Source organism: Octopus bimaculoides, chromosome 22 (assembly GCF_046866305.1).
Source record: "Octopus bimaculoides isolate indiv1 chromosome 22, ASM4686630v1, whole genome shotgun sequence".
NCBI classification, from domain to species: Eukaryota; Metazoa; Mollusca; class Cephalopoda; order Octopoda; family Octopodidae; genus Octopus; species Octopus bimaculoides.
In genome coordinates this window covers 1,083,574-1,103,928 of record NC_142949.1, presented here as the reverse complement: position 1 = coordinate 1,103,928, position 20,355 = coordinate 1,083,574, and the positions used below count along the sequence as shown (strand labels likewise).

General features: G+C 35.8%; 1 protein-coding gene across 3 annotated transcripts; it reads left to right on the top strand.

The window, feature by feature from the left end:
- The first annotated feature begins 1,937 nt into the window (after positions 1 to 1,937).
- On the top strand, positions 1,938 to 19,941 carry LOC106874447 (solute carrier family 49 member A3). 3 transcript variants are annotated; one of them, XM_089339774.1, is made up of 12 exons: positions 1,938 to 2,386; positions 8,715 to 8,873; positions 9,480 to 9,690; positions 10,260 to 10,336; positions 11,537 to 11,671; positions 12,821 to 12,937; positions 13,255 to 13,407; positions 13,818 to 13,975; positions 15,677 to 15,801; positions 17,085 to 17,279; positions 18,756 to 18,783; positions 19,679 to 19,941. In XM_089339774.1, exons 1-10 carry the CDS (start codon positions 2,249 to 2,251, stop codon positions 17,267 to 17,269), a joined length of 1,458 nt encoding a protein of 485 aa, XP_089195900.1. In that variant the 5' UTR covers positions 1,938 to 2,248; the 3' UTR covers positions 17,270 to 17,279; positions 18,756 to 18,783; positions 19,679 to 19,941. The 3 variants fall into 3 exon arrangements, with proteins under 3 accessions (XP_089195900.1, XP_089195899.1, XP_089195898.1); XM_089339773.1 differs by lacking the exon at positions 18,756 to 18,783; XM_089339772.1 differs by having other exon boundaries at positions 17,085 to 19,941.
- The last annotated feature ends 414 nt before the right edge of the window (positions 19,942 to 20,355 follow it).

Here is a 20,355-nt window from a genome sequence, read left to right as displayed (position 1 = left end):
GACCCAGACTGCCTTCTTCCAACTGTTAAACATGGAAGAGGATCTATGATGATCTGGGTGGGGGGCTATATCTTGGAAATCTGCCTGTCCAATGGTTTCCCTTCATGGCAGAATTAATAGTCAAGACTATTTAAGCATTTTATCTAATCAAATTCATCCTATGGTTGCGGAACTGTTTCCAGAGGGAAATGCCATCTTTCAGGATGATAATGCACCAATTCACACAGCTAAAGTTGTTACTGAATGGCACGAGGAACATTCTAGTAAAGTTGAATATCTTATCTGGCCACCACAGTCCCCAGGTCTCAATATTATTGAACATTTATGGTGCATTTTAGAAAAACAAATAAGGAGTTGATATCCTCCACCATCATCACTACAAGAACTGGAGACTGTTTTAGCTGAAGAATGGACAAAAGTTCCTTTGGAAACAATTCAATCTTTGTATGAGTCCTTGTAGAATTCAAGCTGTAATTGCTGCCAAAGTCAGTCCTACCCCATATTAAAATAAATTTGTTTGAAATTTTAAGGTGTTTCCATTATTTTGTCAAATGTTGTATGTGTATATATATATATATATATATATATATATATATATATATATATATATATATATATATATATATATATTCATGTGTATATGTATATATGTATGTGTGTGAATATATATGAATATATATATATGTATATGTGTACATATATATATATAGAGAGAAAGAGAGAGAAACATGAAGCATGAAGTTTGTATTTCTCTATTTCATCTGTAACCACATTTCTGAGATCGATAATCTACATTGATGAGCAAAGATAGAGAGTGAACACAAAGCAGCTCATTCAAGCATACCAGTCATGTCTTCAGGCAGGGTTGAAATAGCAAACACATGATAGGGCTTTACTCATTAATTTGGCTTATTGATCACTGAAACATGTATAATAAATGAAATAAAGAATTACAAACTCTATACTTCATGTTTTTCTATTGTTCTTCATACTACATAATAACTCTGCTAGAAGTGCTTCTGCTCCACTGGGTTCCTAACAGATGGAGTTTAATGTAGATGCTGTCAAAACTACCTGTACAGAAATTTTATTGAACATCTGGTGCAAACATTTCCCCTTAGAAAACATTCCAAAGCTGGTTCTGGAGTTCATTGCAGCCATGTGGCTTGCCAGATTTTGTCAAACTGTCAAATCTATGCCAACATGGAAAATGGACATTAAATGATGATGATGACATTATGTGTGTGTGTGTGTGTGTGTATGAATTTGTGTTTATTTTGTTCATATTCTTAATCTCCGTATTTTTCCACGTAGATTGATTGAAAAAAAAAATTCGATAAAAAGTTTTAAAAAGTTAAAGAAAAAAACCCCACTTTAATTTCACATAAATTACTCTGTCATATTACTGCGGGAAATTACTCTGAAAGAAATCTTTGCAGAAAAATGTGTAGTTTGATTACATTATGTTATCGCAGTTTTGTGAGATTTGACTGTTATTTCTAGCATGTGGCTAGCATGCTTGAAGGTCTGGGGGTATATATATGTTTTTTTTTTTTTTGTTGAAAATAGAAATTTTACAAACAAATTTTTTTTCAGAATCGTAATCTTATTTTTCTATGTATTTCGCAAAAAAAAAAAGAAAAGAAAATCCGGAAAAAAAGTGAAAATGAAGGGGGTGGAGGTGAGGGGGATTGAAATTTTGAAAATGCGATTTTTGAAATTTTTTTTTTTTTTTCAGAATCGGATTCTCCATAACCAAAAACGTAGGATTCCGAAAGTTATGACGGAAACATCGGATCTTGTGAATTTTCCGAAAGTCCTAAACCCACCCACCTCGGGTCGTTAGGACAATTTTTTTTTTCATATTCGTTTCCTATATACTTGTTAACACCCAACAGGTTGGTTTATTATTATTATTTTTTTTGTTTTTTGTTCTCGGGTGAAGACCTTTATATTGACCTATGTCTGTATGCGTGTCTGTATGTAGTAGACAAGTTTGTCTACCTGGGCAGCACACTCAGCCGTTCTTGCTCCCTGGATGAGGAAATAGGTTTCAGGTTGCAGAGAGCAGCTCATTCCTTCCGCTCTCTTCAGTCTCGTGTCTGGTCCCAGCATGGCATAGCAAGGCAAACGTATGTATGTATGTACATACAAGTACGAGTATATACAAATGTGCACACACACACACGGGGACACCCCCCCCCCCTGCTAAGCGCACTCTACACATTGTGTCATGTGACCCACCAACATGGCTGATATAAACTCCTGTGATGTTACTTCGACGGACGTCAGTGTTAATACTCCGCGGATGGACAAATACAAAGTCTACAAGCAGCGATGGTATATTCTAGCCGTTATCTCTGTTATTAACTTCTCCAATTCTGTGGTCAGTATATCTTTTTCTTCACTTCCAATTACACACTTTTCTTAGTTTCGCTTTCATTTGTTTCTTCTTTCTTCAACCACTTTAATTAAGTTCTTCTACTTCGTCTGCTCTTTACAATTCCCGGATCTCAAACACACACATTTCATTATATATATGTGTGTGTGTTCAAAGTAGTTTATATTTTACTGTCCTTGTTTTATTATCTTCTTTTTACACCCAGTTGCGCAAAATTAGATGAAAAGGTTTGTTTCATTCAGCTGATTTTTGTTTTGGTGTCAACATTACCCAACGCCCATACATATTCTCTGCAGGAAAACACTTCTCGAAGGATGTATTTTCTATAAAGACAACATATCATAAATTCTAACCGTGGATATAGTTAAACTTTAACCCCGAGAAATATATCGACAATGCTTCTACCAGGATTATTTCAAAGAGTTCTATTTACCATTATAGGACTGTGCTAACCATTTGTACAGACGTTTTGTTTACTCGTCAGTTTAGCTCCCCGATTGTTTAGGTTTTTATGTGGGAGATGGGGTCATAATCCATGAGTTCGCTATTCTTATACTTACGTACCACCCTTCGTGAGTTTTTGGTTGTGTGTTGCTATAAAGTTTACCATTTAAACCATTCAAATGCCCGTCTCAGTTTACATTTAATACATTCTGGATATGAATGGATTTATAGATGAAAATATGAATTTTTTCACCTCGATGCTTACTGAATATCGGGTTTCCATTTGTCTTTTATGGGCCACATTTCAGTGTTCTGCAAAATTTTATCCATAATAATAAATTTTTAAGTGTATATCAACTTTTCCAGGAATGTGATCCGCTTGTTTTCCTTCTCACATCGCACTGGCATTATTCTTATTTCTAAATATTAATTAACTTTTTATTCTACACACCGACGCTACTTGTTTTCTCTCGCATTTAACTTTTGCCGACCATGTGACAAAAAGCAGAGAAAAAAAACAAAAATCAATATTCATTTCCTTCGATGATCGAATTCAATCTCAGCCGAATCAACAATTGGAACCTTCTGTAGTTCACACAAAACTCCCCACGGTCATTCCTTCATCGTTTATCCGCCACACATGATCATAACGAACCATCCGTTACATATCTTTTATTCATTTTATATGACAATTAGTGAACCATTACGTCGTAGGGTATAAGTTTCTTCTGATTCACTCACTACTTCGCTGTTTTGCTACATTTTTGATGACGAGAATGACTCGAGGGCGGAATAGAACAATTATCATAAGGGACTTCATTCTGAAAGCACCGGCCATTCGGGGGCGGAGCGGTTCCTTGGTGCCTTTTATATATTTCGCCAACTTACAACGGGTTCCCACACAAAATTTCCGTCTTCCAAGTTCCATTCACAACTTGAAGTTTAGGTAGATCAGTTTCCCAAAGTTCCACGCATTGGAATTAAACATAAAAGCACGTGGTGCCGAACCAAACATTGAACCACGCAGCTATGTTTTTGCACTCAGACCTGTCTTGTGTGTGTTGGTCACAGGTCGGAATGGGCATGGATTTTGTCCAGAATGCGAACCCCAGGAATTATTTATCAGGATTTGATCGGCACGGACATGACTGTCTGAAACTACTCAAAATAATATTCAGACAACTAGTGATATAAGACAATCCATTTTGCATGTATGTCTCATGTAATATGTGCAGTAGATGCTGTTGTGTTTATATTATGTGTATAAATGAAATCTTCGTGCATTCGAATTGATGTAGAATGCGCACCTAAGTCCATTGTGTTTTCGATGCGCCACATTTATTGTGAAGTGGAGAATTTTTGCTTTACCCTCGGATGCTGTATGCTCGAACTGCGGGGAAAGTATTGTTGCTGAACCTGTCTTTGTTGGGGGGGGGGGGGGGAAGCTACGTCTGGAATAATTGAAACAAACTCAGGACGAACAGTTAACTTGATATTTATTGCCGGACATATTGATATTTGGGGTTGGTTATTTACAATGAACAACGTTAATTATTGCCGAATGGGACAGAGAAAAGCTGTACAACATCCATAGAAGTTATTTATGAAACAGTGTGAATATTCAGATTGATAAGTTCAAGAACCACGTATTGTCTGCACAAATGTCCCAAGTTATTTGCATGGCAAGAGAAAAAGCACGTGAACCAGTCAGCTGTTTTCAGCACTCTGCTATGAGTTAAAAGTGCCAAACTATTTTTAAGAGGTTAAATTTTAGAACATTTGAGAAAACCACATCACACCACAGCTTCACGCCAATTGATCAATTTGTAGATCAATCACATGAAACTGGTAGTTTATTCAGGGTGCCTGACTGACTATCTAACGGTTGGGTTCAAATCCTTGCTACATCCTTATAAGAGGGTTAAGTGGGTTAGTGCATTAAAATCTGTTTATAAAAAGCTGAACTATACAAATAAGAATGAAAAAAACAAACAAAAAGGCACTTGTTACCAACAAAAGAAATATTTTCATCTGATTAATTCATTTGTTATTAGCAAGAATTTAGAATTTTACAATCATGGCATGGAATGTTATGTAAGAAAATAACCATCTGCAGAACTTGGTTAATATTCTTAGATATTAGTTTAAAATTTTGGCACAAGGCCAGCAATTTCAAGGGAGGGATTTAAGTCGATTACATCAACCCTGCAATGCTGATCTGATACTTATTCAATCAACCCTGAAAGGATGAAAGTCAAAGTCGACCTCAGCAGACTTTGAAAGAACTGAGAAAATCCTGAAGTCACAATGCCTCGATCTCAAGCAAGCTAAGGCCAGCATCATGGATGAGAAAGCATGGAATAATCTCATCACCAAAGTCTGTCATTTGGCAACATCTACAACAGTGTATTGGTCGAGAGGACAGCCCCCCCCCCATCTCCAGTCGCCAGGTAGGGATTAAAGAAGAAAAGGAATAAGAAGTAGCACCTGTCAGGATCCCAGCTGTGGGTTAATTTGTGTATTAAGTCTTGCCTACCTATGCATGTGAAGACTGAATCCAATGGACTCTGCAGAGGAAACCATTATGGTTCAACAAAGAGGAAGGTGACTACAACAGCAAATTGTTGATGGAGAGAGCAAGATGAAACAAGACACAATTTGATCACCCAATGCATCCGTCTCCATCTCCAGTTGTCTTGACCTGGTCTTGCCACTGATTTGAAGATGCTCCTGGATGAGTGAGGTTGATGGTATCCAGCTGCTCCCCATTGCTGTAACGGATGACCCTTATGTGTATATATGTATATATCAGGGACATGCTGCCTAGGTAGGCAACGTAGGCAGTACCTACCCTGAATAAACTAGATCGATAGTCATATTTTCCTCTTATGGCAAAATATGCACCTAATTCAATAAAATTATGAAGGTTACTCTGCAGAAGATGCAAAACGTTTTATTTTTTTGTAGATTAGTTGGGCATAATTCTCCCCTGCTTTTCAATCTCAGTATTAAAGATACATAGAGTACTGCTGTAGTACACGTGCTGTGTACACTCCTACAACGTTTTCTTTATGTGCTATAAAGGCAGAAGTAAATCTGCCTCCAACTCAGTCATGTGGCTGTGTTTTGCTTATTTTTTTGTGTGTTTTACTACATAAATGTCACCAACTGCCTACCCTGAGGAATTACTGATGGCACATGCCTGGTATATATGTATATATGTATGTAACATAAGTATGGAATGTACAACTGTTACATTCCCCTATCTTAGCAGTTCATCAAAGAGACCAATAAAACACACACGAGACTTTAAAATACGTACCATGGCTGGTTTATTTGAAAAAAACCATTCAAGGTAGTGCTCCAGCATGGCTGCAATCCAGTGACGATAGAAAGTAAAAGAATAGTGTGGCAACACATTATCCAATGTATCTTTTCTTTTTTAAGACACTGGGGTGTGATTTGGGAAAGTTTTGGCTGTTATTTCTAGCAATTCAAGTAACAGCATAGTCATATCCATGATGATATGATTAAAGACATTCCAGGCATGTCCACCTATCTAGGAGTGTGTCTAGGATTACATTATCTCATATATCCCTCAGCTAAACCAGCAGGATTTGATATGAGGGGATTTTGTTACTAATTCTAGCAGTTCAAGTGACTATGTCTAGGATATTTTGCTTGACTTATCGAATCCCAGTCAACATTGACTGAGTAGAGCAATGAACAATGGTATTCCAGCCATGACCATCCTTTGCTGGTTTCTAGAACTACATTATCTGATGTGTTTTTCCTTTCTTATGACAATAATGCATAATTTGAGGGAGATTTAGCTTCTGTTTCTAGCAGGTTGAGCAACTGTGTGTAGTCATCATAAATGTTTTGATGATGATGGTAGTGTCTATCTAATTGGCCTTTGTTGAGAAAGTAAGATCCCTGTCTCTATTTGATTTCCTGACAACCCATCAAAGGCCTTCTTTGATTAGCCTTTTAATCTGTGTATTAGCCACAGTCTAATGAAATCTCGTCGGTTGATCAGCTTAAGTGTTTGATAAACTGAACCATTTTCTCTTCCTTCTCCTACATTTGAACTCAGAAAAAAATATGACAAACATCCTGTTGCTTTTTATCTGACGTCAAATTAATTTATCTCGTTATGGTTATTTATCAAGTCACGAGTTTGTAGAATCTAGTTTCTACTGTTTGTAGTGTGTTGCTAGATTAATAACCTTATGCCAGCATAGTTATGGAGTTAATGAGTTTGTTTTGCAATTGAGTGGTTTTTTTTTGGTGCGATCTTCCTAGATCACTGAAATACTTACCAGCTGGGATTGATAGAATCTCCCCCAAATTGTTCCCTTGTACCAATGTTCGGAACCCTTTATTTTACTTATGAAGCTAAGTCTGAATATTACATAATGTTGAGACAGCAACTGGCAATATATTTGCATTGTTTTATGGGAATTAATAACAGTTTGGAAAAATAAAATTGTGTTCAGTATTGTTTTAATGTTCACTTTTCAATGCTTGCATGGGTCAGATAAATTCTGTTGAAGCAGATTTTCTACAGCTGGATACCTTTCCTGTCACCAACCTTCACCTCTTTCCAAATAAGGTAGTATTTCCTCATGGCCAACACTCATTTAAAATTAATGCGTGATGTTGACGCTGACACACATACACATTCACACACACATCCATGCCTGCGAAGACCTGTTGAGGCAAATGAAATCGAAATCAAATCAAATTCCCAAATTCGATGACTGGCACCGATGCCAGTGGAGTGCTAAGAGCACCATCTGAGTGTGATCGCTGCCAGATCAGATTGGAGCCTGGTGCAGCCATCTGGTTCGCCAGTCCTCAGTCAAATCATCCAACGCATGCTAGCATGGAAAGCGGATGTTAAACGATGATGATGATGATGTATATATGTATATATATGTATATATATATATATATATATATATATATACATACATATATATATATATATATATATATATATATATATATATATATACATACATATATATATGTGTGTGTGTGTGTGTATATATTTAAAAAAAATTTTTTTTTTTTTATCTAGTTTCAGCTCATGAGCTGTGGCCATGATGGGGCACCGCCATTTGGCATTGCTACATAATTTTACTTCATGAATGTTTTTCAGGAATTGACATTTGGTGCATGAGAGAGTTTGATGCAGCTGCCCTCATCTGCACCTCCTGACAGGAAGAGGTCCAATCTCATCTTGAAGACACCAATATCCTCCCGAAAGACCTGAGATACCTGCATGGGGTGGATGTAGAAGAGCTGTGGACCTCTGAAGCCCAGACTATTACAGTATCTTATCCTACATCCTGATGGCAAATTTGGAGTCCTTGGCACTATGCAATGGCGTCCAATTCTAGTATTTGTGTAACTCTTGATGCCAAAGTTTGGGACAAGTCCTTCCAGGATTTTCCAGATCTATATTATGGCATATCTTTCTTGCCTACGCTCTAAGGAATATTTTATCCTTTTATCTTTTTGAAGATGTGTATTTAATTCATCACATGACATGTTAATTTTTGTGAAATAAACTGGGATTAAACTCAAACTGTTATTTCATTTGATTAGCACATTTATTAGGACTAAACATTAGCAAAAAAAAAAAAAAGAAATGAAATTTCCAAGCTACTGTCTTTTCTGGAGATCCAGAGAAATGAATGAATTAACCTACAGCTTGAATGGATATCTTTTTATCTTTTAGAAATTCCACGAGAAACTACACATTTCCAACAAGGTTGCATTCAGCCCCCACCCTTTTGTTGTTGTTTTTTCTACCACAAAATAAACAAATATCAGAACATTTTGTATTTTATATTCCTAGATATGGATAACATTTTCTCCAGTTGCTGATGTCACAACGAGATACTTTAACATCACCATAAAACAAGTAAACTGGTTGTCGTTGGTTTATCTTATTGCCACTGTGCCGTTTGGGATTGCAGCAATATGGCTCATAGACTCGGTCGGTCTCAGATCCAGTGTGAGTATCCAATGCAATTTACTGTTTGCAAGCATTTTATTTATATATATATTTTCATTTCTATTTTTCACGATGAATGGGATGCTGTTTTCTATTTCTTTTATTTCTATTTCTTTTATTTTATTCTTTTATCTTTTTACTTGTTTCAGTCATTTGACTGTGGCCAAACTGGAGCACCGCCTCGAAGTGTTTTTGTCTAACAATTTAACCTCAGGACTTATTTTTAAGCCTAGTACTTATTCTATTGGGCTCTTTGCTGAACCGCTAAGTTATGGGGACATAAACATACTAACACCGGTTGTCGAGCAAAGATGGTGGGACACACACACACACACACACACACACACACACACACACACACACACACACACACACACACACACACACACACACACACACACACAATAGGTTTCTTTCAGTTTCTGTCTATCAAATCCACTCACAAAGTTTTGGTTGGCCTGAGATTATAGCAGGTGCCATGCAGTGGGATTGAACCTGGAACTATGTGGTTGGGAAGCAAGTTTCTTACTACACAACCATGCCTGTGCCTATGTTTTTGTATAGTTATTTAATTTTTTTTTTTTTAAAATTTTTTTTTTTATCCAGATAATTCTTTCTGCTTTGCTGAACTGCATTGGTTCCATTCTCCGAGTTGTCAGTTGTTATATCCCAGCAGTTTCCCGTTTCCCAGTGCTAATAACTGGTCAGACACTGGCTGCCTGTGCGCAACCATTCATTCTAATATCTCCTACAAAGATGGCAGCACTGTGGTTCAAAGATGATCAAAGAGCAACTGCTAACATGTTAGCTTCAATGGGTAAGTTTTGTTTGTTTCTTTGTTTGATTTTTTTTCACATCCATTTTCCTATTGTTGTTGTTGTTGACTCTAAATCAGCCCTGGTCCTACAGGGACCATGTTCAAAGGTATTCCAGCCATAGGCATCACTTGTTTTTTTTTGGGGGGGGGGGTTCTGGTGGTAGGGAGGTGAATCATAATGTGCCACAGAGTCACCAACTACATTATCCAATGTGGTCTTTTTAAAGACAGTTAACATAGTTAACACAGTGTAATCGACTTTCCCCCTCCCCTCAAATTTCTGGCTTTGTGTCTATAGTAGAAAGAATATTGAACCAGTGCTTAGAACATAAATTTACACAAAATTTTAATTTAGATGCCTTTAAAAACAGAAAGTTTGTACCATAGAACCAAAGCCAGTTTAAGGGATCAAAAGGATTAATATATTACCATTCTTATTGAAACTAAGCTGTCTTGTTAATCTTAATAAGAACAACAACAATTCACTGTACTCTCAGAATCCCTGCACTTTACCAACATTTTTGCAATTTGTGAATTTAAAATTAAAACTAAGTATTTTCTACTTTCAGCAAATCCACTTGGAATCATGGTAGCAAATTTGGTTTCTCCAGCAGTTGTTACCAACAAAGACCGTATGCCTTTTTTGGTAATAACATTAACTTGAATTTCATTCATGCATCTACAATTTATGTAAACGTGCACACACACACACACACACACACAAGAAAGATATCAAGCCATGTGTGTTGTGTGTGTGTGTGTGTGTGTGTATATATTTTACTGTTCCATTAAGGTAAGATTAACCAAAAATGTACTCCGTCCAGTGAGAAATAAATATAGTTTAATGTACATGGTATAAAGATGAAAGCTAATTTTTTCTTGCTGTGAAGACATGTGTCTAGGCAGGTTTTATAACATACCACATGTCTCCAAGCAATATAGAGGCTCTGTGTATATACTATCTTCTGTTTGAAAATCAGGACGTGGGTAGATGAGAAATCGTTGAGAAGAAAACGAGAAGAAAAAAAAGTTGATGCACAAAATGGAAGGTTGAAGAAAAGAAAAGTAGAGTTATGTCCCCTTTTACCCTAGACGCCATGTTTAAACTAGTTGTGGAATAATTCAATGCAGAGGGGTCCAAAGTCTGTAACACAGATGCATCAGTTGTCCAAGTGATCGCAGAGTAACATGACACGAAGTGTTTTGCTCAGGAATACAATGCACCACCTGGTCTAGTTAATTGAAATCACAATCACGCGGTCATGAGTGCAACACCCTTACCATTAAGTCATATACTCCTCCACTTTCACATATTAATCATAAGGACACACTAATGTATGTCTTCCTACTAGAAGTGGGTCAAAACCCTCATTTAAATCACCCAAAAAATTAACACTGTTATTAATCAACTATTTATATTACCTTCAGTAATGATAGCAATATTAATATCTATATAGATATTCACTTCTGAATATTTTGCTCATAAGTGTGTGTGTGTGTGTGTATATATATATATATATATATATATATATATATATATATATATATATATATGATAAGTGTATATATATATATATATATACATCTTATCTGTTAGCACTAGAAGCAGCCTTTGTAATGAATATTAAATAGCACATCCAACCTAAAATGGACGTTGTTTAGAATGCTGTAGTTTGTAATAAACAGCCCCCAAAAAATCATCTCATGTTTACAGCAAATGCTAAAAAACCAGATTATTTTGACAGATTTTCCCCACCACTACCCCCTAATCTCTCTGTCTTTCTCTCTCTCTCTTTATATTTTTTTCTTTTTTCTCTCTTTACAAGTAATTTTCTTTTTTCTTCAGCTTGAAATCTACACAATCCCTGCTGTATTAGGAGCAGTAATGGCAATTTTAGGGGTCCGTTGGTCTGTACCTCCAACACCCCCTACAGCAAGTGCAGAAAAACCATCGGAACCCTTTCTAGTTGGTCTAAAACAGGTTTGCCAATATTTCTTCCTCTTCCCAATAAACTACCACCCTCTTCTGCATCATTTCATTTTTCTCCTTCATTTCTTTATTTCTTCCTGGTTTTTGCTCCTTTTCCTCTTCTTTCTCTTTCTCTCCTTCTTTCTCTTCCTGCTTCTCTTCTTCCTTTTCTTCCCCCTCTTTTTTCCTTTTCCTCTTCTTCCTCATCTTTTACAGCCACTTTCTATGCTGTCATGGGTCAGATGAGTTGTCATGATCTGAAACGGTTCCTTTTCAGAGTTCCTGCCAGAAATTTTGTATTCATTCTTTCTAAAGATTTTCTCTGTGTCAGACTTACAGTGAAACCCGTGGCCCCAGACTGGTCCCCTTCTGAGAATCAGATTGTTGGTGTAAGGGAGCTCCCATGGACAATCAGTCTTGAATTTGCCTGGAGATGCAGTTTTGAATTTCTACCATGGCAGAAAGCTTCTAATATCCTCTTGTTAAGGTAACCACAAGGAAAATTCTAAGCCAATAAGCTTGCATCTGTTGTCTTGGAGAGGCTGTCAACTTGGTTCCACACTCTCAGTGATTGCTTAGGAAACTAGGTTGTGTTAGCCAAACGCAGTGATATCTGTTGTTGCTGGTCTCTTGAGTCCGAGAAAGATGATTTTATCATTTCTTGCTGTACATCAGATCACTCTCTCTATCAAATCGATTTTGCCTGTATACACTGTCTGCACTGTGTGCCACATGTCAAGTGTAGAATTGATCACAGTGCTATTAACAAAGTGGTAATTTGCAATTAGTTAAAGGTGGTGAGCTAGCAGAATCATTAGCACGCCAGGCAAAATTCTTAGCAGCATTTCATCTGTCTTTATGTACTGAGTTCAAATTCCACTGAGGTCAACTTTACTTGCCATCCTTTCAGGGTCAATAAAATAAATACCAGTTGTGTACTGGGGTTGATGTAACCAACTAACCCCCTCCCTTGAAATTGCTAGCCTTGTGCCAAAATTTGAAATCCATAATTAACAATTAGTTTAATTGAGGAATTTAGCATAAAAGTATCATAGATGTCCTCCAGGACTCAGTTCTTCCCCCCCCCCCCCCTATTGTTTATGAAGAGTGTCTGCAATAAAATCTAAATTTCATTTTTTCTGTTTCTTTTTTCTGTTTCAGTTAATAAGAAATAAGTCCTATGTGACATTGTGCCTGAACTTTGGAGCAGGATTAGGTCTTTTTACTGCATTATCAACATTATTCCAGCAAATTCTATGTCCACGAGGTTACTTTAATGTAAGTGGTCAGTCTAATTTTTCTTTTATATGTCATTAGTCACTCATTGACTTATTATTATTATTGGTTGGTCCAAGTTGGAGTTTCTTGGTTCTTCTGGAGCCAGGGGACTGCATCATTCATGCCGTTCCATACGTTGTATCCCTTGTATATTTTTATTGCATTTCACCATTTTTTCCATTTCTTTCCCCTCATCTTTTATGTATTCAATACCCCCACCACCACTACCCCCAAACTGTAGATTGTCCTTGTGATGTTCCCCCCTCATCTGTGCCGTTGTGGCTAAAGAGATATTATTATTATTATTTTTCTGTTAGAATTTCTCTGGCATGTGTGGTGCTTTGTTCATTGGAGCTGGTCTTGTCGGTGCTGCCCTAGCTGGTCCTCTGTTAGATTACACAAAGCGTTTTGAAGACATTATCAAGATTTCTTCTTGTATGACAACTTTGTGTAGTATATTATTTTCAGTGGTAAGGCCCAATGTATTTTCTACCCTTTGATCTTATTGTTCAGTCAATATTGTTTTGTTTTTTTTAACCTTTTTCATTCCAACCTACCCAAGACTACCCCTCATTCTCTGATATACAAATTCTTTGTTTTAAAATGACCTAAATTAAAATCTCCCACCAAACTTTCATGTTAATCTATGTTCCAAACACCAGTTTAATAATGTCAACTTCACTTAAACATTGACTATTTCACTACATCTGATCATGTCAGTGACCAGGTCACAGTTTCTATGGTGAAAAGTTGGACTCTAAATAATAAATGTTTACAGTTTTGTGTTAACAGTTTTGTGTGTGTTTCTGAATGGCTCAGAATACTTTTATTGCATTTTATGCTTTTATTTATGTGTTTCTTTATTTTTTTTAAAATTCAGGTTTCAGGCTTTGAAAACAGAAGAACTCTAATAGCAACAAGTATTTCTTTGTTAGGCATGTTTGGATTTTCCTTATATCCGTCATGTATGGAAGCATCTGTAGAATGTACTTTCCCTGTTGCTGAAGCAACCAGTTCTGGTCTATTGGTGATAGTAGGGTAAGTCGATGACCTTACCTTTTTTTTTCTTTTTTACAGGGTTATTATTCATTGCTTTTTCTTTTTATTGTTACTCTATTGAAAAGTGGTGGTGGTGGTGGTGGTGGTGGTGGCAATGAGGATGATGATGGGCTGGGGGACAATTTTAAGCCAAGGGAGGGCTCCAAGTACACACACGAGCAGAGGATGCTATGATGAATTTTTAGTATATCATTGTGGCTAATGGTGGAAGTTCAAACCCTCAACACTTCTTGGTCGGGAGTGATATACAACCACATGAAACAGAAAACATCAACCTTCAGTTTTTGTTTGAGTAGAGGACTCCACTGACAATTTTCTAATTGGGCCCTCACTTCATAGCACTGGCCTTGGATGGTGGTGGAGAGGATGGTTGTGATAGTGGCACATACCTAGTGACTGCGGGAATGGTAATATTTTTATCTTTTAGTTTAGAAATAAAATCCCTACTTTGAATTCACTGTGCTATTCTGTAATGTATCCCATCTGGTTACTCTCTATATATATCCAAGCCAATTAAGCCATAGTGTAGAGGTCCTCATTGTTGTTTTATCTTCACTTTTACCTTGCTAGTATGAGTTGGGTGTGACTGCTTGAGAAGTATTCTGTGACCTAGATGACCTTCCTGATGCTAACTTGTGTGTAGGTAGAGTAACTTTATTCCGCTGGTCTTCACATGTGAAGCCACTGGGCAGTGGGAGATATTGTTTGTCTGGGATTTATATAAACATCACTGCTGTCCAAGTAGTGGCAATATAAAGACAAAGACACACACCACACATACACACATGCATGCATACACACTTGCATGCATACACACACAGGCATGCATACACAAATACATACTCATGCATACACGCACACTGACATATACGACAGGCTTCCATGTAGTTTCTGTCTACTAAATTTCGTTTGCAAGGCTCCTTATATAGTGTCACATATACAAACAACATACATTATATACAATTTATTTTACAAACAGAACTAGATTAATGATTCATTTTTCAAAACAATTAACTTCATCTTTAGAAATGGAAGATTTTTCAAGATGTAGCTATATGGTTAGGAAGGTTGCTTTGCAACCAAATGGTTTCAGTTTCAATCCCACTACATGGTCTCTAGGATAAGTACCAGTAATTGCAAGACAAAACAAAATATTCTACTCAACTCTTTTTAATTCTTGACTGTTTTTGGAAGTAACTGAAATACATAAGTGGTGTTTTTCATTAGAAATATAATAATGGAAGGGCCTATAATGTGTGTTACAGACCATTCCTACTTGATAGTGATGTTGGTTCCAAAAATTTTAATTATTCATTGCTGAAAACAAAATGATGGCAAAGACAGTTTACAAAATAATTGCATATTTTCTAACAGCGTTTTGTTGTGGACTTCAGCCCTTTTCCGTTAATCCAGTATTATCCAGTCTGAATATTCTTCAGGTTCTATGTTCAAACCAGCCAGATTCAGCCTTTCACACCTACCCTTCAGTGTCTTTCTGAAATTGAACAATCATATCATCAACATTTAAGGCTACAACATAATGGATGATGAATTCAAAACTGAATAAACAAACACTACATTTTAAAGAATAATCTAAATACTAAAGAGTTAACCAAAAAAATTAATTTTGTATTACATGGATATAAAGTTATGTGTAACGTTCTTGTATTTCTTTCTTAGACAAATTTTGGGTGTGATATTCATTGTGGTGATGCAGGTTCTAGCCCAACCGATGTCTGCCAGTGAAAGCAGAAACAGCACTTGCAAAACCAATAGCTTATCAACAGAAACGTTAGATTTTACAAGTGAGTAACCAGAACATTCTTATGTTGTTGCAGTTTAACCTCAGTTGACCACCCCGCCGCCTCCCCAACTGAGAACACCTGTGATCAATGGACATTCCATCCTATTTTTTACACACATAAAGTTGCCTAGACATGTGTGTATGTGTACACACACACACACACACACACACACATATATATATTCTTACACTCGTTCATACAAGCATCCATGAAGATGCAAGCATACACACATGTGGTTTGGTGCACTTACGTTCACATAGCAAATGAGATAGTAACTTGGTATTTATAAAAATGGGGAGGTTAGAGCTAAATTTAATTCAGAGGAAGAGCAGACTGATTAATAATATTAGAATATAAATTTAATTCGTCCATACCTGAAGGTGAATTATGATTATTAATTAGGTTAACAATTACTCAAATTCATTCCCACTGCATTGTGCGGATGTACATTTATAATCATGTAAGCATCTTGAGAGTCTTTCAGAAATTCTATTAATGATCTTCTCATTGGTCCACAGAACAGACCAGGGATTCTTTGCAGCAGAGTCAGCATCTCCTGGAAATTATATGATTTTGCATATTTTACTATGGACCAAGTTATGTTATACTAAATTTTATCTTCCTTAAGTCACCACGCAAAAACGGCCAAAGATGTTGAATGTCTCTTATTGAATATCTTGAAGCTGGTGACATGGTTGCAATAACAGTTCTTGAATGAATCAGCCATTGCCCCAATGTGTGCATGGTACATTTATAGTCAATATTTGTACTCATACAGAAGTTCACCAATGGGCATCTGATTCTTCTCTGCATGAGCATTTAATCATATTTATTTGTATATATGGCTATTCTGACTTCATTTTCTGACATTGTTAACATGTTAGCTATAATCACAATCATTTCTATGATCATGATTTGCCCATGAGGGATCAATGCTGGATGGGTTGAAACAATTGTCATGAATAAATAAAAATTCTCATGTCTTCCATCTCTCATTAACCAAATATGTATGTATGTGTGTGTGCATGTATGTATATATGTATGTATGTATGTGTGCATGTATATATAGATATTTGTAAAGAATAAAAAGTTTAGAATGGTACAATAATGCACTATAGAACAAAAAATGGACTATATACCTGTTGTAATTTGGTTGTCTATAGTCTGATGATATTTCGGAATTACAATTTCTTCTTCAGATCTTCTTAGCTGGAGTCTCTGCTATAAACTATTTGTATATAAGCTGATTTCTTTACCTACAAATTCATCTATTTTTCTTGCAGTCTCTAATTTCTTTGGAAGTGGTGTATTGGTCCTGTTTTGTGTTTTGTCCCTGGTCTTCTTCTTCCACCCTGAACTGAAACGTCTAACTGCTGAGAAGAAAGCTGCTGCCCAAGACATCATTTCAGCCATAAGAAATGCAGAAAACGACACATCATCAGTCATCCAGAACGAAATAACTGAATAAGCAAGCAATAGTACATTTTGTTTTACTTATTAATATGTGTGTGTATATGTGTGTGTGTGTGTATATATATATATATATATATATATATATATATATATGGAGCCTGGTGTTGCCATCCGGTTTCACCAGTCCTCAGTCGAATCGTCCAACCCATGCTAGCATGGAAAGCGGACAATGATGATGATGATGATATATATATATACACACACACACACACACATATAATGTACCCATCCATCCATCCTTCTATATCTCACTTTATTTATCTATCTTACTTTTCTGTCAAATCTGCTGCTAAATGTACAGATAAATCCGTCATTCTCTATATTTATATGAACGTGCAAAAGATATTGCAGAGAAGAAGACTTTTAACGAGAACTCGAAAATTTCTTCTTTACCATGTTTTTTTAAATGTTGTTGATATGGTTTTTCTTTTTTCATTTTACATCTTCAGAAAGCAACTGGGCTTCTTGATATTATTTAAAGAGAAAAGAAAAAGATATATCAATATTCTTATATAAATGAAAATATTTTTATTTTCTTGTAATTATTTTTAAAAATTTGGAACACCCTTTTAAAATTTGGAACACCCTTTTCTATAAAAAGTTCTAAAGTTATGAGTTTATATTGTACAATTGAACAAATTTGTTTAGCCATTTTGCAAATTTTGTATCATGACTGTGGAACCAAATCTGTTTTTATTTATTTTTGTTTTAAAAATAAACATTGCATTAATTCCAAAGAATTGTGCAATATGTTTCCTGAATAACAGAACCTTTTTTCTGTGTATGTGTGAAAGCCAGTGGGGTGAAGAGAGAACGTTCTAGAATAAGTGTCTTTCTTAATGAGGGAAGGTCATATATGGAGTTATACTCCACTGTGAGGAGTTTACTCTTTTACTTGTTTCAGTCATCTGACTGCGGCCATGCTGGAGCACCGGCTTTAGTCAAGCAAATCGACTCCAGGACTTATTCTTTGGAAGCCTAGTACTTATTCTATCAGTCTCTTTTGCCGAACCGCTAAGTTAAAATGGTTGGCATTAGAGAGGGTATCCAGCTGTAGAAACCCTGCCAAAGCAGATAGAGTGTGATGCTGTGCTACGGTACATTGGACTCTGTCAAACCATCTAACCCATACCAGCATGAGAAACAAAACATTAAATGATGATGATGATGGTATATTAAGATGATTGTATATTGTGGCTTAAAAATCAATTGTTTTACATAGAATGCCTCATCTTTAGAGAGAGATAAAGCATATTTTTATTATTTACATTTTACATTTGTAAATCTATCAAACTTCATTTCATTTCTAAGATGATGTTGAAAGTCTGAAAAATGATTATCTTATTAACTTTAAACAGTTAATTAAAAAAAAAAAGCAATCTAATGAGTAAAATTTAAAAAAACATTTTATACCTTTAATGTATGGTTGCTGGAATTTTTTTTAAAATTTTTTTTTTTACATATACAAAATCTTTTCACAGGGTCCAAGAAGAAAATAAAAAAAAGAATGTAAGCAATCCCTACAATAAATAATCTAAAATCATTTTTTTCCATTCAAGTTCAAAAAAATTCATCTTGTTTTAATATACTTTTCCTGCTTCTATGACCAGATGATGTATTTTCTCTGAAATTTATTGAAAAAGGGGTTTACCTTTTCAATTACAAAATTCAAAATTTCATTTTTTTTTTCATGTCCAAAGCACAAAGTTAATCACTGAAAACAAAATCAAATGAATTTGAAATTCTGTGGCTGGGAGTGTTGCATTTTTTTTTTTTTTTATTATATTCTCTAAAGAAAATAAATTTTATAATTTTAATTGAGAAACTTAAAAAAAAACCCAACTTATTTCTTGTTATTTGAAGCATTTTGTTTTCTTTTAAAGAAATGAGAAACATTTTGCTGTTGGTGTTACATACTGTGTGTGTGTGTGTGTTATGTGTGTATAACAATTTAATGAAACTCACAACTTCATATCCCACAGCTATAACATTCACCAAGTATCACTGATCTACATTCAAATACCTGAGTTAAACCATTATTGAATTGCTTATTACTGTGTCTCCTACACCACTCAGATACTACTAACCCGTTTGTCTTTCCACTTCTTATCAATTTTGGGGTGTCCAACCCTCTTCAGCCCCATTAAACTAAAGTTCTTACTCCCTAGAATATTATCCTTCTAGATTCTTCTTCAGAACATTCATGGCATCAATCTCAGAAGCCATGAAGAGGTCATCAACATGGCCCAACAAATGAATAGCTCAAATATGTTTTTCCACTCTACCAGAGGTGTATATGTGTGTATATATGTGTAATCATAAATGTTAGTCAGAGGTTACCAATTGTAACAGTAGATGCAGTAATTTGTTTTGAGTAACGAGTATGTTGATGTTGATGTTGCAGATGTGAAAGAACAACAATGGTTGAAGTTGATGTTGACTCCAAACTTTATTTACCATTAATTTATGTAAAGCCACACACAATGGCAGGCGTGTCTCATATAATCGAGAGGAAGGTGATGGCCTCGGTTTATTGATCAAAATGATCACACCATCTAAGGAAGGAGGAAACTTTTCAAATATAAAGTGGAAGTATACAAAAATAGACATTGTTTTCCCTCTTACTGTTTTGTTTCGTTTTGAAAAATAAAAAATTATTTTATGGTTTGTTATCGTTTATATTTTGAATTACATAATCTTTTATGGGGGCACCAAAATCTTTTAAATGCTTAGGGCCTCGATGGGTCTTAATCCGGCCCTGGTTGTTGTGCATGGCTAGCTTTGAACTGGATGATCACCCTCCCTATGTTAGAGATTTGGTTTCATCTGACTATCGTCTGTTTCCTAACATGAAATCATTTGGCTAAGCACTAATATCTCTGGGATGATGATGTCTTGTCAGCTGTTGATGGCTTTTTTGATCAGCAGGATAGCTTCTTCACCAATGTGATCCAAGCACTGCAACAATGATGGAAGTTTGTGGACAGTAAAAGGAACTATGTTTAAAAATGAACTTCATTTGGTCCCATTCTATGGAGAGTGTCTTGCTCAGCCTATGAACATTTCAGCCAACCCTCATAA

Excerpts from the sequence above, each read along its gene's own strand:
- LOC106874447 (XM_089339773.1), top strand. The coding sequence starts at position 2,249 with ATGGCTGATATAAACTCCTGTGATGTTACTTCGACGGACGTCAGTGTT. Across the intron at positions 8,874-9,479 it reads CGGTCGGTCTCAGATCCAGT|ATAATTCTTTCTGCTTTGCT; the intron begins GTGAGTATCCAA and ends TTTTTTATCCAG. Across the intron at positions 11,672-12,820 it reads TTCTAGTTGGTCTAAAACAG|TTAATAAGAAATAAGTCCTA; the intron begins GTTTGCCAATAT and ends TTTCTGTTTCAG.